This window comes from Rhinolophus sinicus, chromosome 5 (genome assembly GCF_057876585.1).
Source record: "Rhinolophus sinicus isolate RSI-liver-muscle chromosome 5, RSI-T2T, whole genome shotgun sequence".
Classification (NCBI taxonomy): Eukaryota; Metazoa; Chordata; class Mammalia; order Chiroptera; family Rhinolophidae; genus Rhinolophus; species Rhinolophus sinicus.
Window position 1 is genome coordinate 31,041,655 of NC_142505.1, and position 19,685 is coordinate 31,061,339.

At 38.2% G+C, this 19,685-nt stretch overlaps 1 protein-coding gene across 1 annotated transcript in view; it reads left to right on the forward strand.

Annotated features, from left to right (window-relative positions):
* COL6A5 (collagen type VI alpha 5 chain) overlaps window positions 1–13,856 on the forward strand; it is a 117,879-nt gene extending 104,023 nt beyond the window's left edge. The window contains exons 38-41 of the mRNA XM_019726036.3: window positions 2,898–3,587; window positions 4,899–4,995; window positions 5,785–6,029; window positions 12,700–13,856. Of these exons, the coding sequence (XP_019581595.3) occupies window positions 2,898–3,587; window positions 4,899–4,995; window positions 5,785–6,029; window positions 12,700–12,719 (1,052 nt within the window). The 3' untranslated portion in view covers window positions 12,720–13,856. The remainder of the gene's footprint in view (window positions 1–2,897; window positions 3,588–4,898; window positions 4,996–5,784; window positions 6,030–12,699) is intronic.
* Window positions 13,857–19,685: the final 5,829 nt, after the last annotated feature.

The window sequence follows — 19,685 nt, forward strand, 5'->3', positions numbered from 1 at the left end:
CATAAAAGGAAGCAGAAAGACAACCCATAATAAAGAACATAACCACTCAAAACCAAACCAGAATGGACACAAATGTTAGAATTAGCAGACAAAGATATTAAAACAGTCTATATTCCAATATGTTAAAACTATAACTATATTCCAAACATTAAAAAGTTAAGTAGAGACATGGAAGATAAAAAAATATTCAGTAGAATTTGTAGAGATGAAAACTGCAATGTTGAGGATGGGATTAATGACAAATTAGATTTGGTAAAAGACAGGATTAGTGAACTCAAAGGCATAGCAATAGAAATTCTCCAAAATAAAACTCAAGGAGAAAAAAGATTTTTTAAAAATGAAAAGAGCATCAGTGAATTTCAATACCTTCTCTCAATAATTGGTAGAAAAAGTAAACACAAAATCAGCAGGAATACAGTAGGCTTGAACAACACTATCAACTAACTTGACCTAATTAATATTTATAGGACACCCCATACAACAACAGAATACACATTCTTTTCAAGTTCACATGAAACATTTACCAAGATAGGCCGTATTGTGGGCCATAAAACAATTCTCAAAAATTTAAGGGATTCAAGTTATACCAAGTATGTTCTCTGACAAAAACAGAATTAAATTAAAAATCCATAGCAGAAAGATCTTTGAAAAATCCCCAAGTATTTGGAAACTAAATAAAGCACTTCTAAATAATCCATGATCAAAGAAGAAATCAAAAGGGAAATTAGAAAGTATTTTGAAATGAATTAAAATTAAATCACAATATACCAGAATTTGTGAGATTCCACTAAAGCAGTACTTAAGAGGTCGTTTATAGAATTAAATACTCATATTGGTAAAGAAGAAAGGTTTCAAATCAGTGACCTCAACTTCCACCTTACGTAATTAGAAAAAGAAGAACAAGATAAACCCAAGGTAAGGAGGAGAAAGGAAGTAATCAAATTAAAGTGGAACTCAATGAAGCAGAAAAGAGAAAACCAATAAAAACAAAAGGAATATCAATAAAATTGGTAAACCCATAGTCAAACTCACCAGGAAAAAAGAGAAGACACTACCAATATCAGTAATGAGAGAGGAGACATATTTACAAATATTCAAAAGATAATCAGGGAATGTTATAAACAACTTTCACCTATAAATTAGCTTAAGTGAAATAGACAAATTTCTTCCAATGCACAAATTACCAAAGCTCATTCAAGAAGAAATAATCTAAATAGCCCTAAACCTATTAAAGATATTGAATTTGTAGTTCAAACCTTCCCATAAAGAAAACTCCAGGCCAAGATCACTTCACTGGTAAATTCAACAAAATATTTAAGGAAGAAATAATACCAATTCTACATAAACTCTTACAGAAAATTAAAATAGGAATAGTTCCCAACTCATTCTTTGAGGTCAGATCACCATGATACCAAAACCATACAAAGATGTTACATGAAAAGGAAACTACACATCAACATTTCTCTTGAATATAGATGCAAAAATTCTAAACAAAATTTTAACAAATCAAATCCCACAATATTAGCTTGATTGTGGTAATCATTACACAAGTTATACTGATATCAAAACACCACATTTTACTTCTTAAATATATAGTTTTAATTTGTCAAACAAACAAACAAATCCAACAATAAATTTTTAAAAAGATATATATATATATATATATATATATATATATATATATACACACACACACACACACACACACACACACACACACACACACACACACATACATACATACATAATGTGTTTACCCCAGAAATGCTGAATTCTTTGAGCATTCAGACATCTAATAGGACATTTTCCCTGTTAATAACATTACCCATGGTGGGTTTTTCTTTTTTTTTTTTTGCATTCTATTTCAATATTAAGCTTTTATGATGTTAATACAGGTTAATCGATTCATTTGTGAGAATTTTTATTGTGAGAATTAAATAAAGTAATAAATGTAAAACATTAATAACTGGTTGAGCACAAAAAGGGATCAGTAAATTTTGCCAGTTAGAAATCTACTTCTTCCTTGATTAGGTTCACAAACACACTTCTTTCATAGAAAAAACACTGGCCACCTACTTCTTGTCTTTCTGAGCTGGCATTTCCTGTTGTGGCCTCACCAACCAGCCATCATCCCTATGACTATAGACATGGTTTCATGATCCTTTAGCCTTAGAGCAGCAGTGCTACTTAAAGTGCTGGTCTGTAACAAGAAATTAGCATCAGAATGTCAATGTAGCTTGCCACTTTTGAGTACCAAGGTCTTAGAGTATGTCATGTCTTGCACACACAGTTTGGATTTTAAAGTCAGCATTTATACTTGCTCATAAGATCACACCATAGTGCGTATTTTGAATATGTGTATAAAGATATATGTATTTATGACATCAATAAATGTGACTTTGATGTATTTACTTTTCTCTTGGGGTCATCACAGATAACTATTTGGTTGGTACAAAAGTAATTGTGGTTTTTGCAATTATTTTTAACTTTTTAAACCTCAATTACTTTTGCACCAACCTAATAGATCTCATGCAAATGAATGTTCCAAATTTTGTAACCATATGGAATGCCCTAAAAATAGTTGTATGTTTCTTAACTTGCATATGAAAATAGCTTCAGGATCAATGAATCCTTTGACAAAGATCTGAGATGGGGTAGCAAATAAGTTTCTTGTCATCTGATAACCCCTGTCGAATGGTAATGGCTCTCTATGCACTGTGTGGAAACATATTTGGAGAATGAATCTGGGAAAAAGTACTGTAACCGATTAGTGATGTCTACCGTGGGTGTGGGGGTGAAGCATGGCAACATGCCATGCTGTGTATTTGTCTTCCTCGGCTGGGAGTTTTGCATTTATCCTTCTACTAAAAAGAATGACTTGAGTTATTCTATTGCAGGACATGAAAATCATGGCAGAAAAGGAGAACCAGGTCTTACTGACAAACCTGGAGCTGTCTCTCTTGAAGAATACTATATGGATGTGGCTTTCCTCATTGATGCTTCCCAAGGAGTAGGACATGGTGACTTCAAGGAAGTGAAAGCTTTTGTAACTTCAGTGCTTGATTACTTTTACATTGCCGCAGACCCACTGACCTCCACCTTAGGAGACAGAGTGGCAGTCCTGAGCTACTCTCCTCCAGGCTATATGCCCAACACTGAAGAATGCCCCGTCTACCTGGAATTTGATTTGGTTACTTACAACAACGTATACCAAATGAGACATCATCTCCAAGACACTCTTCAGCAGCTCAATGGGGATGTTTTTGTGGGCCATGCCCTGCAGTGGACAATTGACAATGTGTTTGAAGGAACCCCCAATCTAAGGAAAAACAAAGTTATCTTTGTTATATCTGCTGGCGAAACCAACCCCTTAGACAAGGAAGTCTTAAGAAATGTATCTCTGAGAGCCAAGTGTCAGGGCTACTCCATATTTGTGTTTTCCTTTGGTCCTAAACACAATGATAAGGAACTAGAAGATTTAGCGAGCTACCCACTGGATCATCACTTAGTCCAGCTTGGCCGAATTCACAAGCCAGATTTGAACTACATCACTAAGTTTGTCAAGCCATTTGTCTATTCAATCAGACGTAAGTCATTAAACCTTTGCTATTGCTTTTGCAGTAGATTTAATGTCTCTGCGTACCAGTTGACTTGATAACATGATCCTTATTTCAATCAAGAGTGGTGGAGTCTAAGACATGAGTAGGACCTGGCAGTGAGAAAACTGCAGAGAAAAATCTCAGGTCTTACTGACCTTGAACTTGATTGCTGCACTGACCAGGTCTTGGCCAGAAAACATATGGGTAAAAAGTGTCTTTTAACCCTTACCTGGGAGTGTTTATTATGTACCAAGTTTTTTCAATGGATTGTATCCTTAGTGTAGCCTTCAAAGGAAAGTATTGATATCCCTATTTTACAAGTGAGAAAACAGGTTCAGAGACATTAAATAAATTGCTCAAACACTCACAGTTAATAATTGGCAAATTCTAGACTCAACTCCATGCATTCTGATACCAGAGCTATGTTCTTGTCCATTAAACTATACTTCAATTCCTAAACCCTTAACAAGTTATGCTGCTCTAATAAATATCCCATTACCACTATCTTCCACCTGCTCCAAGGACTTGCCATTATAAATCACCTTTGGTACTGACTTGAATTCTTACGATCCATGGGGCACAAATCCCTTCTAGAGCCTGTGTGCCAGAAAGCTGGCTTAAGCACAGTCAGGCAGGAGAATTAAGAGTATCTTTTCACAGTGGGGCTTTGAGAGTGGCTGCCCCAGCCTCTGTCCGTGTATTGTAATTTTAGACACGTATAGTAGCATACCTAAGAGCTTCCAGCATCAAGCAAGTCCTGGCCTGTGCTGGGCATTAGGAGTGGGTCAGAGACCACATTGCAGCTACAGCAAGTTTACCAGAGAGCCTCAGGAATGCAGATTTTCTGGCCTTCATTAAGCCCCCAGGCTCACATAACCCTCAGGGATCTTAGAACTCTGGATTTATATTTAGTTGCAGGCTTATCAGTTGCAAAATATTGGTGCCTTCTTCCAACCCCAAGATAAATAGGCCAGGCAATTTCAATAGTTAATGGTATCTTCTAGAAAGATCCTCCTTTTATAGGGAGAGAAACAGATGATAGAAGGGATTAAGCGATATTCTTGAATTATATCACTAGCCTGTGATGTACAGTGCATGGGAAGTTTTGACTCAATCACTGCAATATCTCGTTGACAGCGAGTATTGCAGTGTCAGCGAGTGCCCACTTTGCTGAGTCCCTTATAAAATTAGTTTCCTCTTGAAAACACCTCCAACTACAGGAAAAGATGAACTAACTTTGGGTGATACTCAGAATGTAGAAGGATAAAATTTAGATTAACCAGCCTGCTCTCTCTCCAGGTGCCGTCAACAACTATCCCCCTGCAGATCTGAGACCCAAGTGTGTTAACATCACCTCCCCTAACCCAGAAAACACTGGCAGAGAAAACACTCTATTGTAAGTTGACAAAGTCACAGTTTGAGTAGTATGACAGCTGGAAACAGTACTTACAAAAATAATTTGAAATGAATAGTGTTTTAGTTTTCAAGATGCAACTTTGGTTTTGTGTGTGTGTGTGTATGTGTGTGTGTGAGTGCATGCGTGTGTGTATGTGTGTGTGTGGAGTGTGTGTGTGTGTGTGTTTTAAATGTTCCTGGTTTGTGATGACAGCACAGATCTGGTATTAATAGCAGATCAACTATGACCCTTATTAGAAAGAAACATGTTTCCATTTCTGTTGCTTTTACAAAAAAAAAAAAAAAAAAGGAAAGCGGCCTAAAATTACCTTCTTAGTAACTATAACACCACTCTAATGTTGGGCACTGCCAAAACATAAAATTTACATCAAAATTTAGATGAATAATTTTAGAGCAGCAGAAAAACATAATTAAAATGTCGCAAAAGCAGCAAAAACATTTGAGATTTAGTAAACAGAACCCACATGAAGAGTGGCAGGAAAGACACTTTTAAGTTTGATTTTGCAAAGTACAACTCTAAGTACCCAATAAATATTCAGTGATGAGAATAATATTGGTTTGGAGTCCTAAACCACTGACACAAAGGCTAATTTCCCTTTGGAATATTAAAAAATCACCCCTCCATCAAATTTCATCTACAAACTGCCTTTGGACTATTACAATCACATGCATAAAATTGGTTCCTATTGTATTGTCTGGCTGTGTTTACAGTTAATCCTGTAAGGGACTCAGCTAATGTATTTTTCATCTCTTTCCTCTGTCACATCAGCCTTCTTCCTGAGGTATATGAGATAGAGACAGAAAATGGAAAGCTGTTTGGTGAATTTGGTTCCCAGGAGCAGGATGTCTTTGTATTAGGGAACAATGATAGTAATGGTTCTGAGACCACTACTGATTTGATCCAGAAGTTATACATGCTCTTTTCAACTGGGGAACTGGTGATGAAAGACAAGGAAGAGGCACATTCAGAAGAAATTACAGCTCCAGCAAATGGTGAACAACGAGATAAAAAAGGTAACCTTGAGTACAATAGAATTGAAGACCCTGAAGTACCTTTGTTTGTTTGGATTTTCCCCTGTTGGAAGATGAATAATAAGAACTCACTGGGACCTATAGGGATGACAGGGTAGAGAGGCTTTACCATCTAGGGCTACAAGGGGTTCCCAAAATAAGGGGGCAAGGGAGCTAAAACTCCAGAGAGGCAAAAATGGGAAACAGTGGTGTTGACAAAACCAGAACTAGGAGTAGGTATAAATGTTTGTTGTGGGGTCAGGGAATAGACATGAGAAGGACGAGAGCAAGGACCACGGTCCTGAGTAAGCAGGAGGAACCCCGCAACTCAGTGCAAAATGGGCGTGAGGAGCAACTGCACACCAAACCTCCCGCATTTGAATACTCAGTGTCTGCCTTCTACCTTTGCAAGCAGAGCTTTCCTGGTCTGAGATTCAGGCTCCTAGCTGAGGCCCAGCTTCAGTGGTGCCCAGAGAGAGCAAGAGATCTCTGGAGGCTGAGGGTTGCTTTTTAGACTGCATGAGGAAGTGGTTATGGATCTACAGCTAAAGAGAAAATAGGCGATGGAGATCAGGAAGGTATAGTAAGCTCTAGGGCAGCTATTCAAAATCTTTGCTGTATACCAAAATTATGTGGAAAATTATTTTAAAATAAATATTCCCAGGTATCTACTAAAGCAGAAAATATGCATATCCTGTGATCCAGCAATTGGATAAAAATATAGATTTGCCAAAATTTAGGTACTAGAATGTTTATAACAGAACTATTTGTAGTAACCCTAAAGTGGGAACAAAAGTACCCAACAGCAGATATGATAAGTAAATTTTGGTATAGTTATATAATAAAATACTATATATATGCAAGTGTGTATGTAAATACTCCATATGTACATATACACGTATTTTACATATATATATATATATATATATATATATATATATATATATGTACTATATATTATGTATTACATGTATAATCTATATATTAGTTATGGGTATAATTATAGATATAGAACAAAAATCAGCAAAATGATGAAAATTAAGAGAGGAGGATAGAGGAAATATGAAAAATATAGCCAGAAAGGGGAGAGAAGGTGAGCTGTAAGAAAAGGAAAATAAAATATAAATATGATAAAATAGCTGGTTCTGCTGAAGATGGACTAATGCCACTTTAGCCTCAAGGCAGAGTAAGCCCAAACTGCCTATTTCTTCCACTGATTAATTACTCCTCAAAACTCTGGACAAAACACAAAAAGCAACCGTTTGATAATTCTGAAAAGTAAACAAAAACAGGGATATATTGAAGGGGCATGAGTTTCCCACTTTCTTTTCTCTTTTCTTTTGTGACTTTGTACTGAGGGCAGGCCCCAGTCCTGGAGCTGTGTGGTGGGAGTGGAGCAGGTGGCTAAAATGTGGTAGTAACCCCATATTTCTGGGCAGAAGAACTAGAAAAAAGGGCCCCTGGTTGTCAAAGGTGGTGGAAGAAACCCCCGTTTTCCCTCTCTTTCCTCTCATGGTTTTACTCAGAAAGTAGGCACAGTTTAGAGCTGAGTGGAAGGCTAGATAGCTATAGTGAAAGAGAAAACCTGTCTTTCTGGTCAGAGGAACCAGGAAGAAGGCCCTGTTAGTCAGCATGTGGGGGTAACCTCAGACAGAAGTGATCTGGAGAACGGGAGCCTCTAATTCTAATTATGGAGACGACATAAATCCTACGCTCTCCCCTAAGTTGTGCATGGATGGGAAAGACCCAACACAGGATAATGAAGTCTTTGGATACTAAACTAAGATGAGACAGCGCCTGCATTCTGAACCTCGCAGGTTGTTTGCCTACTTTAAAAAAATTGAAATTCTGCAGAGAATTATATAATAGGACATAGAGTCTATACAACATAATATTCAAAATGTTCAGGATAAAAATCCAAAATTATGCAACATGCAGTGAATCAGGAGATGTGAATTATTTTCAAAGGAAACAACAATCAACAGATGCCAACCTCAAGCTGACTCAGATGTTGCAATTGTCAAACACATTAAAGGAACTATTATAACTATGCTCCATGAGGTAAAAATAAGCAAGTTGAAATGAACAGAAAGCTAGATATCCTTAGCAGAGAAATCAAGATAACGAAAAAAGAACCAAAAGTATATTTTAGAAGTAAAAAAATAATACAATAGCTGAAAATAAAAATTCACTGGATGGGATCAATAGCAGAATGAAGATGACAGAGGAAGAGTCAGTGAACTTAAAGACAGGCTAATTATATAATCCACAGAGAGAAAAGAGATTTTTAAAAAATTAACAGAACCTAGGAGACTTGTGGAACAATATCAAAAGGTCTAACGTTTGTTTCATTGGCATTCTAGAAGGAAAGTAGAAAGCAAGTTAGATTCATTCAGGAAAAAAAAAATGGCCCCAAACTTACCAAATTGGTAAAGATATAACTTTATAGATTTTAAAAGTTCAAAGAAAACTCCACTCAGACACATCATAAACTGCTGGAAACAAAAGATGAAAGTTTTAAAGCATCTAGAGAAAAACTACATGTTGCAAAAGAAGGGAACAACTATTCAAATTAACTGTCGATTTCTCGTCAGAAACCATGAAGGCCAGATGACAGTGGAACAACATTTTCTTCTTCAAAGGGCTGAAAGATAAGAACTGTGAACACAGAGTTTTGTATCCAGTGAAAGTAGTCCCCTGGGATGAAGGCAAAATCAAGATATTCTCAGATAAAGGGAAAGTAAAAGAACGTGTTGCCAACAGACATATACAAAGGGGGACCATGATGGCAAAACCAGGGAATTGGAGTGAGGTCAAATGACTGGTGATTAGATGGGTAAGAGAACTGAGGAAGGGACATAATGAGAATTCAATAGAGGATTGGAAGGGAGGCTGGTTGAGTAAGAGAAAGTAGCAGGTGCCAGATGCAGCTCACTCGTGCACGGAGCTGTACTTTGTAAGGTGATTTTATACACATGATCTCATTGGGTTCCCTCTAAAACCCCACGTGAGAGACTGAAATTAATATCCCTCATATACAGATGGAGAAACTGAAGCGCAAAGAGGTTTAGTGCCTTCCTGGGACTTAATCCTGGTCTGGCCACTCCTGATTCAGTGTGCTTTCCGAACGTTGGAGGAAGGAATTGGGGTAGATCAGAGACAGAGTGGGTGAGTGTAAGAGGGGATGTCTCAGTCAGCTCAGGCTGCCATAACAAATGCCATAGACTGAGTGGTTTGAATAATAGTAATTTATTTTCTCACAGTTCTGGAGGCTAGGAAGTCCAAGAGCAGGGCACCAGGCAGTTTGGTTCCTGGTGAAAGCTCTCTTCCCTGCTTGCAGTCAGCCACCACCTTGATGGTGGAGAGGGTCCTGGTGTGTCTTCCTCTTATAATGGCACCACTTCTTACATCAGGGCCCCACCCTTATGACCTCATTTAACCTTCTTATAATAGCACCACTTCTATTACATTAGGGTCCCACCCTTATGACCTCATTTAACCTTCACCTCCTTAAAGGCCTTATCTCCAATACAGTCACGTGTGGGGCTCAGGGCTTCAACATATGAATTTTGGGGGAACACAGTTCAGCCCATAGCAGGGGATATAATTAACAATGTAATCACAGGGAGGAAACTTATAAATCAGCATTTCCCACACTTGTCTATACATTAGAATTACCTGGATATTTGTTGGCAATTCCATAGTCCAGCCCACACCCCACATGAATTAAATCATATTCTCTGGGGTGAGACACAGGGATCCATATTTTTTGAAGCTCCCAGGTGATTCCAGTGTGCGTACAAGTTTGGAAAACACTGCTGTAGATGCTGATTGAATCAGTCCTCCGAGATATCCCAAGGTGGTTTGCTGCTGAAATGATAAGATTGGTAGAATCAAAAAGATTATTATCAAGTGAACATTACCAATAATATTCTTATTTATTGTCATTCTTCATAATTTCTCTGCTCCAAAAGTTTTTTTCCATTTTTCTATTTTATTTTATATACATCGAGAAGTAGATGATGTCTTTAATCATTTCCCTCAGAGAGTTCTAGCCAACAGCTTGATTTTTGTGACGTGTGGCCAGCCCTGCTCCATGAAGTCAATCTGAGTTTCTTCAGAAAATGTCAGTGTGGCTTATTTCTTGCAATCATAGAAGGTTAGAATTTAGAATTTGAATATTGTCCTATGAAGCAAATGAGCTAAATTGAGGCTTCAAAATTCTGAAGAAAAAATATATAAAACAGATTATGAGAAATGTTTTATCAAAAAAGATAGTGACAGTACATGTGTCAGGTGTGTTTAATTTAGCAATATTAACTTTTTCCAACCATATTTTAGTTTCTCAAATTAAACACTGTGTCTCTAAGTGAAAGAGTAACTGGTAAAATTATAGCCATTTGATAAGGCTGGTGAAGCATTTTTGGCGACATTTCCCAGAAATGGGAAAATATCTAATGACTGGGTAACAGATTCTTTTGTAAACCTTCTGAAAGATCACTGGGTGGTTTTTCACATATAACGCAGAAAGAATTCAAAGAATTGTTTGACATTTCTATAATAAAACTCCTTTAAAATCGATCTATCTAAGCGGTATTTTTCAGTGCTTACATCTGTGATAATATCTATTAATATAATTGATGTTAAACTTTGCCTCTAACAATAAATAATAATACATAAAATTAATAGGGGAAAACTACCCTCCCATTAAGAAATGCATTTCCAATAAAAATGTTTACTTTTTGTTTTGATGGAATTACCGATTTGAATATATGTTGTTTTGATAAATTCTAATGGTAATTCATCTAGACATTTTTTAACACCTAGAAACTTATAGGAAATTTTAAAAACATGCATTTAAATACATATTTTTTTGCTTCAGAGAATTATGATTAGACAAACAATATAAGATTTTAAAGCATTTAAGTATATTATAGTTAGAATGAAATTCTATAGAGGAAGTAGAATGGAAATAGATGTTTAAGGAAAGAAAGAAACACTACAAAATGTCTAACTTTTAATCATGAGCACATTTACATACATCTTAAGTGGATAATGGTGGTATCAAATCACTGTGATATTTAGATTCCATTAGGTGAATCAAATGAGAAATGTGGAAGTTTTATTTTTAAAAGTCAGTTTTTACAATATGTCACAAATTATATCCTTTTCAATTACTTAACCTCATAATGAAAAAAAAATAGACACTATAAAGTGCACAGGCAAGAGCACATGATCTTTGTCCCTTGAGGTGGGTATGTAAGGAAAAGTGTTTGAAGAGAGTAAGCACGAGCATCTCTAAGTTCCTGTCTATGGGTCAGGTTCCCTGGAGTTGGCCCTGAGGTGAGGATTCATGTGCATGTAACTTATTGAGGAGGTGCTCATGAGAAACTGGGAAAGGAATGGAAGAAGCAAGACAGCGAAGGAGTGGAAGCCAAAAAGGTGTTACCTCGGGCAAAGTGCCACAGACAGAAGCTTCAACTTGCTCCTTCCTGCGCTCTGGCATGAGAGTTGTGCTGCAGAATCGTCCTGACCCGAGACAAGAAAGTTGGGCTTTCTCACTCATAGATCATTGATTGCTGAAGGGCTGCCCTAGAGAGGACTGTACACTCCCAGGTACTCATTCTGCATGTGCTTAAAGCCACTCGTGGCTGGATAGCAGCCCTCCGAAGAAGAACAGTAGGTGCTGATGCTGGAAGCAAAAGCTTATATAGGGATGAGGAATGAGGAGGACAGGGATAAGAAGAGAAGGAATGTTGTCTAGAAATTAATGCTAAAAAATAGATCAGAGGGCTCTGGAGAGTCCTGACATTGTCTAATGCATATTCCTTCTAGTTCCAATTCAATTATACAACTACTAAACGTGGGAAGCATGGAATTTCAGATCATGATATAGCAATGTTTTCCCAGAAGACGTATATCTATACTAGTTTATACGAGGTTGGACAATTAAGTTCATGAACTTATCCTAAAAAAAAGTACTACCTACCTCATTGCTGAAGATCACTATGGTCACCTTTGAAGTACTCCCCTTGGGAAGCTGTGCACTGACACCAGTGCCTAGTCCACTCTTCAAAGCAATTTTGAAACCCTTTTTCTGGAAAGGCCAACAGAGCTCTCATCATACTACACTTGATGTCCTGATTGTCATCAAAATGTCTTCCTTTAGATATTTCTTTTATCTTTGGGTAAAGAAAGAAGTCATTAGGGGCCAGATCAGGTGAGTAGGGAGGGTGTTATTTGTTTACTGGCTAAAAACTCTTACAGACAATGCCCTGTGAGCTGGTGCATTGTCGTGATGCAAGAGCCATGAATTGTTGGTGAAAAGTTCGGGTCGTTTAACTTTTTCATGCAACATTTTTAGCATTTCCAAATAGTAAACTTGGGGAACTGTCTGTCCAGTTGGTACATATTAATAATGAATAATCCCTTTGATATCAAAAAAGGTTAGCAACATTGTTGCAACGAATTCATGAACTTAATTGTCCGACCTCAAATGTTGTTCATTTATATCGATTATCGTATCACCCTGAATTGGACTTTTATTTTGACTATTGAAAATGGCAAAAACCATGTGTGTTTCATATGTGGCATTCAAAGGAATAGGCTCTAGAAATAACAGTTAAAACAAATCCGGTAACATTAAGAGCAATCACATTTTTGTGTTTTGCAGATGGTGAGGGCACAAGATGATTACAACAGAAAAGAAGATAACTCTGTTGCCGTGTGTAAGTCCATGTGGTTCTAACCAGAAAGTGTGTATCATCTGTTAAAGTTGGACGGGTAAGTGACAGGAATGTTTCACGAAACAATTGGCTAATAAGGTGCTAAATTTGTTGTTTTAAATCTGTGGGAAAGACTTTTCTGAGCAAAGACATCAGTGAGCAGAACTGAGAAACTAGGAATGATTTCATTTCTCCTGAGAACTGGGACAACTGACCGTGAAGAGTTAACTGAATCTTTTCTTTGACAACTCTGTACAGTTCATGCATCAGTTCCAATGATGTATCTGCCTAAAGAAGATTTTTGTCATAATTTTCATCACATCTATATCTCAAATCGAACTCTTGAGTAAAAAGTAGTTAGATTTAGAATTTCCTAGGAATGTCTTGTATTTGTTCGCAGAACTAAAAACCCATGCCCATGTCTTCAGTTCTGTTACTACCTAATGTTGCATCTTGCGCTGGTTGCCCTGGCTGCTGCCACTGTTGTCAACGCTTGCTCTTACCAGGACATTTGCGAAAGAATGGAATTTTTGAGAAAGAAAAAAGTGAGAGCAGGCTAATTTGATGAACTGCTATTTTGTGCTCTGACCATTTGTTTTATGTTTTAGCATGCTTTGCTCTGTGTGTAATTAGTTTTGCTGCAACAAAACGAAACATTATGAAAAAACATGAATACTCTCTATGACCAGAGCTGTTCTTGGGAATTACAACGTAGCAAGAGACAAGTTCTAAAATAAAAGCAAGTCTGACCTGGAAGCTTGTTCTGTTCACTTTTATTTATGTGTAGTCTATCTTAGACCCATTCAAACAGCAGTACAGGATTAAACATATTTGGAAAACATACATAAATATAAAATAAGCCGATAGTAAATTCATTTTAAAAAATCATTCAATTTGGTTAAGGCAACAATTACTAAGTCAATGAGTATATGCTGTAAATTTAAAAAGTGACTATGTTAGTGGGGCAATACTATAGGCAATTTTGTACTTTTTCCACATGATTTTCCTTAACATTACTCTTGTTGTTTGAATAACTTTAAATAATTTAATGTTAATTCTAGGTTATAAAATATGTTAAAGCAGCCATTTATTGCTCCCTGTGAAGTTTTAAAGCAAATGTTACCATATGATAAATTAAAGTTCTGTTTTTCCATAGACTCTTGGTAGGTATGTGTGTGTGAGTGAGAGAGAGAGAGAGAGAGAATGTGTGTGTGTGTGTGTGTGTGTGTGTGTGTGTGTGTGTGTGAATGAATGTATGCATGAAGAATACATCAGATCCCTAAATCCAAAAGTAACATCAAGAATGTGAAGCCAGGCCCGCCAGATGGCTCAGTTTGTTAGAGCGGGAATTCTTAACAACAGAGTTGCCAGTTCAATTCCCACATGGAATGGTGGGCTGCACCCCCCACAACTAGATTGAAAATGGTGACTGGACTTGGAGCTGAGCTGCACCCTCCACAACTAGATTGAAGTACAACGACTTGACTTGGAGCTGATGGGTCCTGGAAAAACACACTGTTCTCCAATATTCCCTAATAAAAATTAAAAAAAAAAAAAGAAGTTGAAGCCAGAGGAAGTCATACGCTGCTGATGGGGGTATACATTGTTCCACCTTTGAACAGCATTGTACCAATATCTAGTTAGGACGGTGATGCACATATCCTGCAACTCAGCAATCCACTATCGTTCTCTATCCCTATACAAGCTCTCACACATGTACGCAAGGAACCAAATGCAGACACGTTCACCACAGCATTGTGTGTTTTAGTGAAGACTTGACACCAACGGAATTGTCCTAAATGTACTACATTCATACAATGAAATATAATATAGCTACATCTATAAACATGGACAAATCTCAGATGATACTGAACTAAAAAGGGTTTCAGGAAGATACATTACGACATCATTTATACAACATTTTAAAACCTGAGAAGCAATACCATGTATTATTTATGGATATCCACAACTGTAATAAAAGCATACACGGGGATGAAAAACACCAAATTCAAGAGAGTGTTTATCTTTCGGTGGGAAGGGTTAAAGCAGAGGTCCAATTGTTATCATGTTATTTTATGTTATACCCTGGGTGATGGGAAAAATGGGTGTTCCGTATTTTTAATTTAACTTTTATATCCAGTTTTGGATGCCTGACTTATTTCATAATTAAAAAAGAGTCAACCAAGTCATGAAAATAAGTGTAAAATTCAAGTATCCTTATGCTATATCTAGAAACGTGTTAAGAATTGTGAGGAATTACATATATATCCTTGCCCATGAGGAGTTTACATTAAGTCAAAGTCACTAGAGTTAGGTAACATTCTAGAACAGTGGTTCTCCTTGAACCCCAAGCACCAGGGAAACTTGTCCCCTTCACTGGTATGCCACATAATTTTGATCAATGTGCAAAATTAGTTTATGTTACCACTGAGTGTACATTCACTTTTGATGTGAATTTTATGTCTCAGTGGTCACCTGAGGTTGTATAGCTGTTTGATGCATATAAAAGGTAAGAGGGGGTGATATTAAGTGACAGTGTTTCACTGGAGGAACAATTACACTATAAATATAGGGAACTTTTAAATAAATGTGTTAGGTATTTTGGACATTCAAGCCAAAAATATAATGCCTAAATTTGTGCTGTGGGCACAAAAACAGTTGAGAACCAACAGCAGACGGTGACCAAAGGATGAAAAAAATGCAATGCATAAATTCAGAATAAGGCTGCTAAGCAGAGCCAGGAATTGCTTTGGAAATCAAAGAAGGAAAAAGAGTCACCTGGAATTTAAATAATTGGAGAAGACTTCAAGGAATACATGGGATTCACACTCTGCTTGCCAGATCCTTAATGTTCTCCTTCCAGTTCTTTTAAGGTAACAATACAAACTCCTTTCATGCCTTAAAAAAACCCTGCAAAATCTGACCTTTGCTCACCTTTTCAGCCTCATCTCTTCCCACTGTAAGGAAATTCTTTCCTTCCCTAACTCCTATTCATCCTTCTGGGCTGCCTGTCATCTTCTTGGCAATTCCTCCCATAAACTTCCCAAAGCTGGGCAAGGTAATCCCCACCCCACTGTATATCTTCCTAGTACTGGATTTCTCCCTCTGAGTCCTCACTAGGGAGGATTAGAATAGCTCAGTCATTCACTTGTCTATGTCCCCAATAGGCACTGAAGTAAGCATCCGTATTTGTTAATCGTTGTACCCCTAGAGCCCAGGGTGGTGCCTGGTACTTAAAAGGCACCCAATAAAGATTTGGTGAGTGAATGAACAAACTCACCTTGAAGAGATAAATATGGTTTGGTTTGATAGAAGAGGAACTGGCATGAGCAATGACAAGAAAAGAAAAATGAGCAAGACCCATGTGTGTATTTTGTACACCGAGGTGAGTGGGGAAATTGGGAGTGTGTAAACAGGGCTTGTAAGGGGCCAGTGTGATTGGATTGAAAATCTAGGGACTAATGGAAGCTGAGGCCACGGTAAGTGTGGTGAGTTGCTGAAAAGCCTTATTAAAACAGCTTTAAAAAAAAAGGGAAATTAAAAAGAAAAATCTTGAACCATTCCACAATAGCCACTCTATTTGAATATGGAGTGGTCTGTAAGCAACACTGCACGTTCTCAAAAGGAGCCACGCACAGGCCTTAAGCATACATTTTTGAGGGGGTCTGTGTAGAAGTGATCCATAGCCAAGCCACTGCAGACTTACATGACATGGACAACACACTGCAGAAGAGCTGGACGGAATTCCAGATGACTAAGAATCCTGTGATCTCTCTGGAAAACTTCATCTGACAGTTTAAATCTGATCCTCAATCTTCCATCTGAGTGTGAGTGGTGGGGGTGGAGAATTTCAATAGTCATAGTTGAAAATCTGCGTGGTCCCTATCGGACTCCTTAAATTGGAACCTTTTTATCTCTGACACAGAACTCTGGAATTTTCTTTTGATTAAATTTCTTCTCTCCCCTTCCCCCATCCTCCACCCCCCACTGTCCACCTTGACAACCCTAGTGCCTCTCACCTTATAATCCGCTAGGAACATAATAGGTGCTCAATAACGACTTTTCTTTGTGCAGGAAGGGGTGGCTGAATAAAACCTATCTTGCTGAGCCTGGCTACCATCCTGTTGGCCTCCTTCTCGTCTTCTCCTCCCCAGCTCCTACTTCCCAAACTGAATTTGGATTCTATGCTGAGAAAAAGTCCTGGAACAGGTAGAAGTTGTCCTCAACAAATGCTGCTAATAAGGAAGTTCTCACCTCCCGTGATGAGAACAGCTGTGTGGAGGCCTGGCTCACCAGAGGACGATTTGCAAATCTCTTACAAAAGACTATCTTCAATGCCAGATGACAAATATGAGAATAGTCTCAGAAACAGCATAAATTGTCTTTTATCCTCTCAGTTACTAGCACTTCTGCAAAGTAAAAAGGTTGATTTTCTAGTACAATGACATTGATCTACAAGTGCCCTGTGTTGTGTGGCTTTGGAGGGCCACGAGTCTAGCTACTCAAAGTGTAGCTGACGGCATAGGAACCAGCAGCATTAGCATCACCTGGGAACTTGTTATAAAGGCAGAATGTCTGGGCTCCACCCCACACCAATCGGATCAGAAGCTACATTTTAACAATCTGTCCAGGTAATTCACGTGCACATCTGAGTTTGAGAAGTGCGGGTATGGAATTCACTCGCTGGAAGCTCTGCCAGTGAGTAGGCGCATTTTGCAGGTTTTCAGTTCAGCTTGGTATCATATATACTGAGCATCTCAAATGTAGCATGCATTATGCCAGAGAGAGAGAATATAAAGATAAATAAAAGGTGACGTATGCTTTGAGCTCATGGTCTAGCTGGGAAGACAGACCCAGAAGGAGATCATTTCAATTTCACAGAGTAGTAGTGCTAAGATGAAGGTGAACAGAGAGCACTTTGGGAATATGGAGGACTCCTTACCCAAGACTGGGGAGCCAGGGAAAGTTTCTTCAAGAAGAACCCCTTTGATCTGAATGAAAATGACTGAATCCAAATTAGCCAGGAGAAAACTGGGTAAGTAATCCAGCAAAAAGTAATTATCTCTCCTGGCTCTTTGTCTTTAAAATGGGTTTTTGTTTAAACAATGAACCCCATTATGTTTATGGGGAAAGGGGATTGACTACATGGATTTTGTATTGCTAACCTGAGTCCAGGAGTGATGGGAGGTAGGAGAGAGAGGTTAGTACAGGCCGGCCATAGAGGACCTTGTGTACCAGGTTGAAGAGTTTAGATTCCATCCTGGAGGCACCAGAGAAGGATGTGATTAGAGTTTTATCATGGCTGGTACTGGTGGCTGAGGGAAGGGGGAATGGAGGGGAGAAGAACTAGTCACAGGGTAATTAGTTAGTAATCCAGGCGAGAATGGACAGTGTGGCTCAGGTTGGAGATGAGTGGACATACTATAAGTTAACTATCTAAAAGGTAACTATCTAAAAGGTAACACGAATAGGGCATGGATAGTAAATTAGATTGGACAGAGGATAAAGAAAAGGACTGGGTATCTAGACCAGTCATTCTCAAACTTGAGTGTGCTTAAGAATGCCCCAGAGTTTCTGATCCCGCAGGTCTGGCGTGAGGCCTGAGAATGTGCATTTCCAACAGCTGATGCTGATGGTCCTGGGACCACACTTTGAGAACCCCTGCTCAATGGTTCTTACTTTTGATGGCTCATTGGAGTACCTAGGAACTTTTTAAACCACTGATGCCTGACCCTCATCCCCAGGCATGCTGACTGAGTTGGTATGGGGTGCAGCCTGGATGCTGGGCATGTTTCAAGTTATGGGTGATTCTATTGTGCAGCTGAATATCAGCTAAATACCACCTACTTTTATTAGAAACACAGGAAAAGAAACCATGTTGGTAGTGTTTAAATTTATTAAAATTATTTCTCAATATTCTTACTTTTCCCCCCTCCAAATACTTCATTATGTGTGTCCTCATCTGTGGGCAAATGTATAGTCGATCCATTTGGAAGATCAGTATGATATATGGTGATTACTATTTAAAAGGGCAGGTACTGAAAAAACCAAATAGAAATTATTTCTGTACCTAAGGCAGGAGGAAGGCGGGGGGGGAAGCAAAAATCATTTGTTGAATTCTTACTGTGTACCAGATGCTATAATAAGTAGTTTGTATACATCATTTCACTCAATGCTGACAGCAAAAAGAAAAGTAAGATATCACCATCTCCATTTTATAAACGAGGGATCCACGACTCGGAAAGAGAAGGTCACAGAGTCCAAGCGACAGAGAGTTAGATCTGGATTTGTCTGGTTCTTCCAAAGACCATGTTCTCTACATGCATTCTCATGGGAAGAGAAATTGGCTATAAGGTACAGAGAAAAATAGCTGGGATTAGCATCAGGTGCTCGAATTCTAGTTCTAACCCTACGTAGTTGTGCCACTTGGAGTGAATCACATCTTTGGGCCTTGAATTTCCTCATGAATAAAATGGGGATAAAAATTGTATCTAGTTCATTGGATTAAGTGCAATAACACTTAGCACGATGCCTGGCATATGCAAATGGAAGATAAATAAGGTTAACTCTTACTATACTCATCCTTTTCATCATCTTGACCAGTAAAATGGAGGAGATTGGGATAATCTTCCCTAAAATTCCCTCAAAATAAATTCTGTGATTAAGAATTTGCTACTTTCTTTGGTATCTGCAGCTTTTTTCTGAAGCCTTTCAACCAATGACCTCCTCTTAAGAACTGGTCTCTGCTTAAAATCCACCACTGCCCTCCCGTAACCCTCCCACTCCCTGGGATGTCCAGCCCGCCATGGGTTTCATTCCTAGCTATGACAGAGAGCTGTGTCGGTGTTTTGGTGACATGCAGGAGCAGCATTGAGTTTCTCCTGCTGCATTGCTGTGTTCAGCTCCATCTGCAGCCCCTGTGAGAGTCCTTATG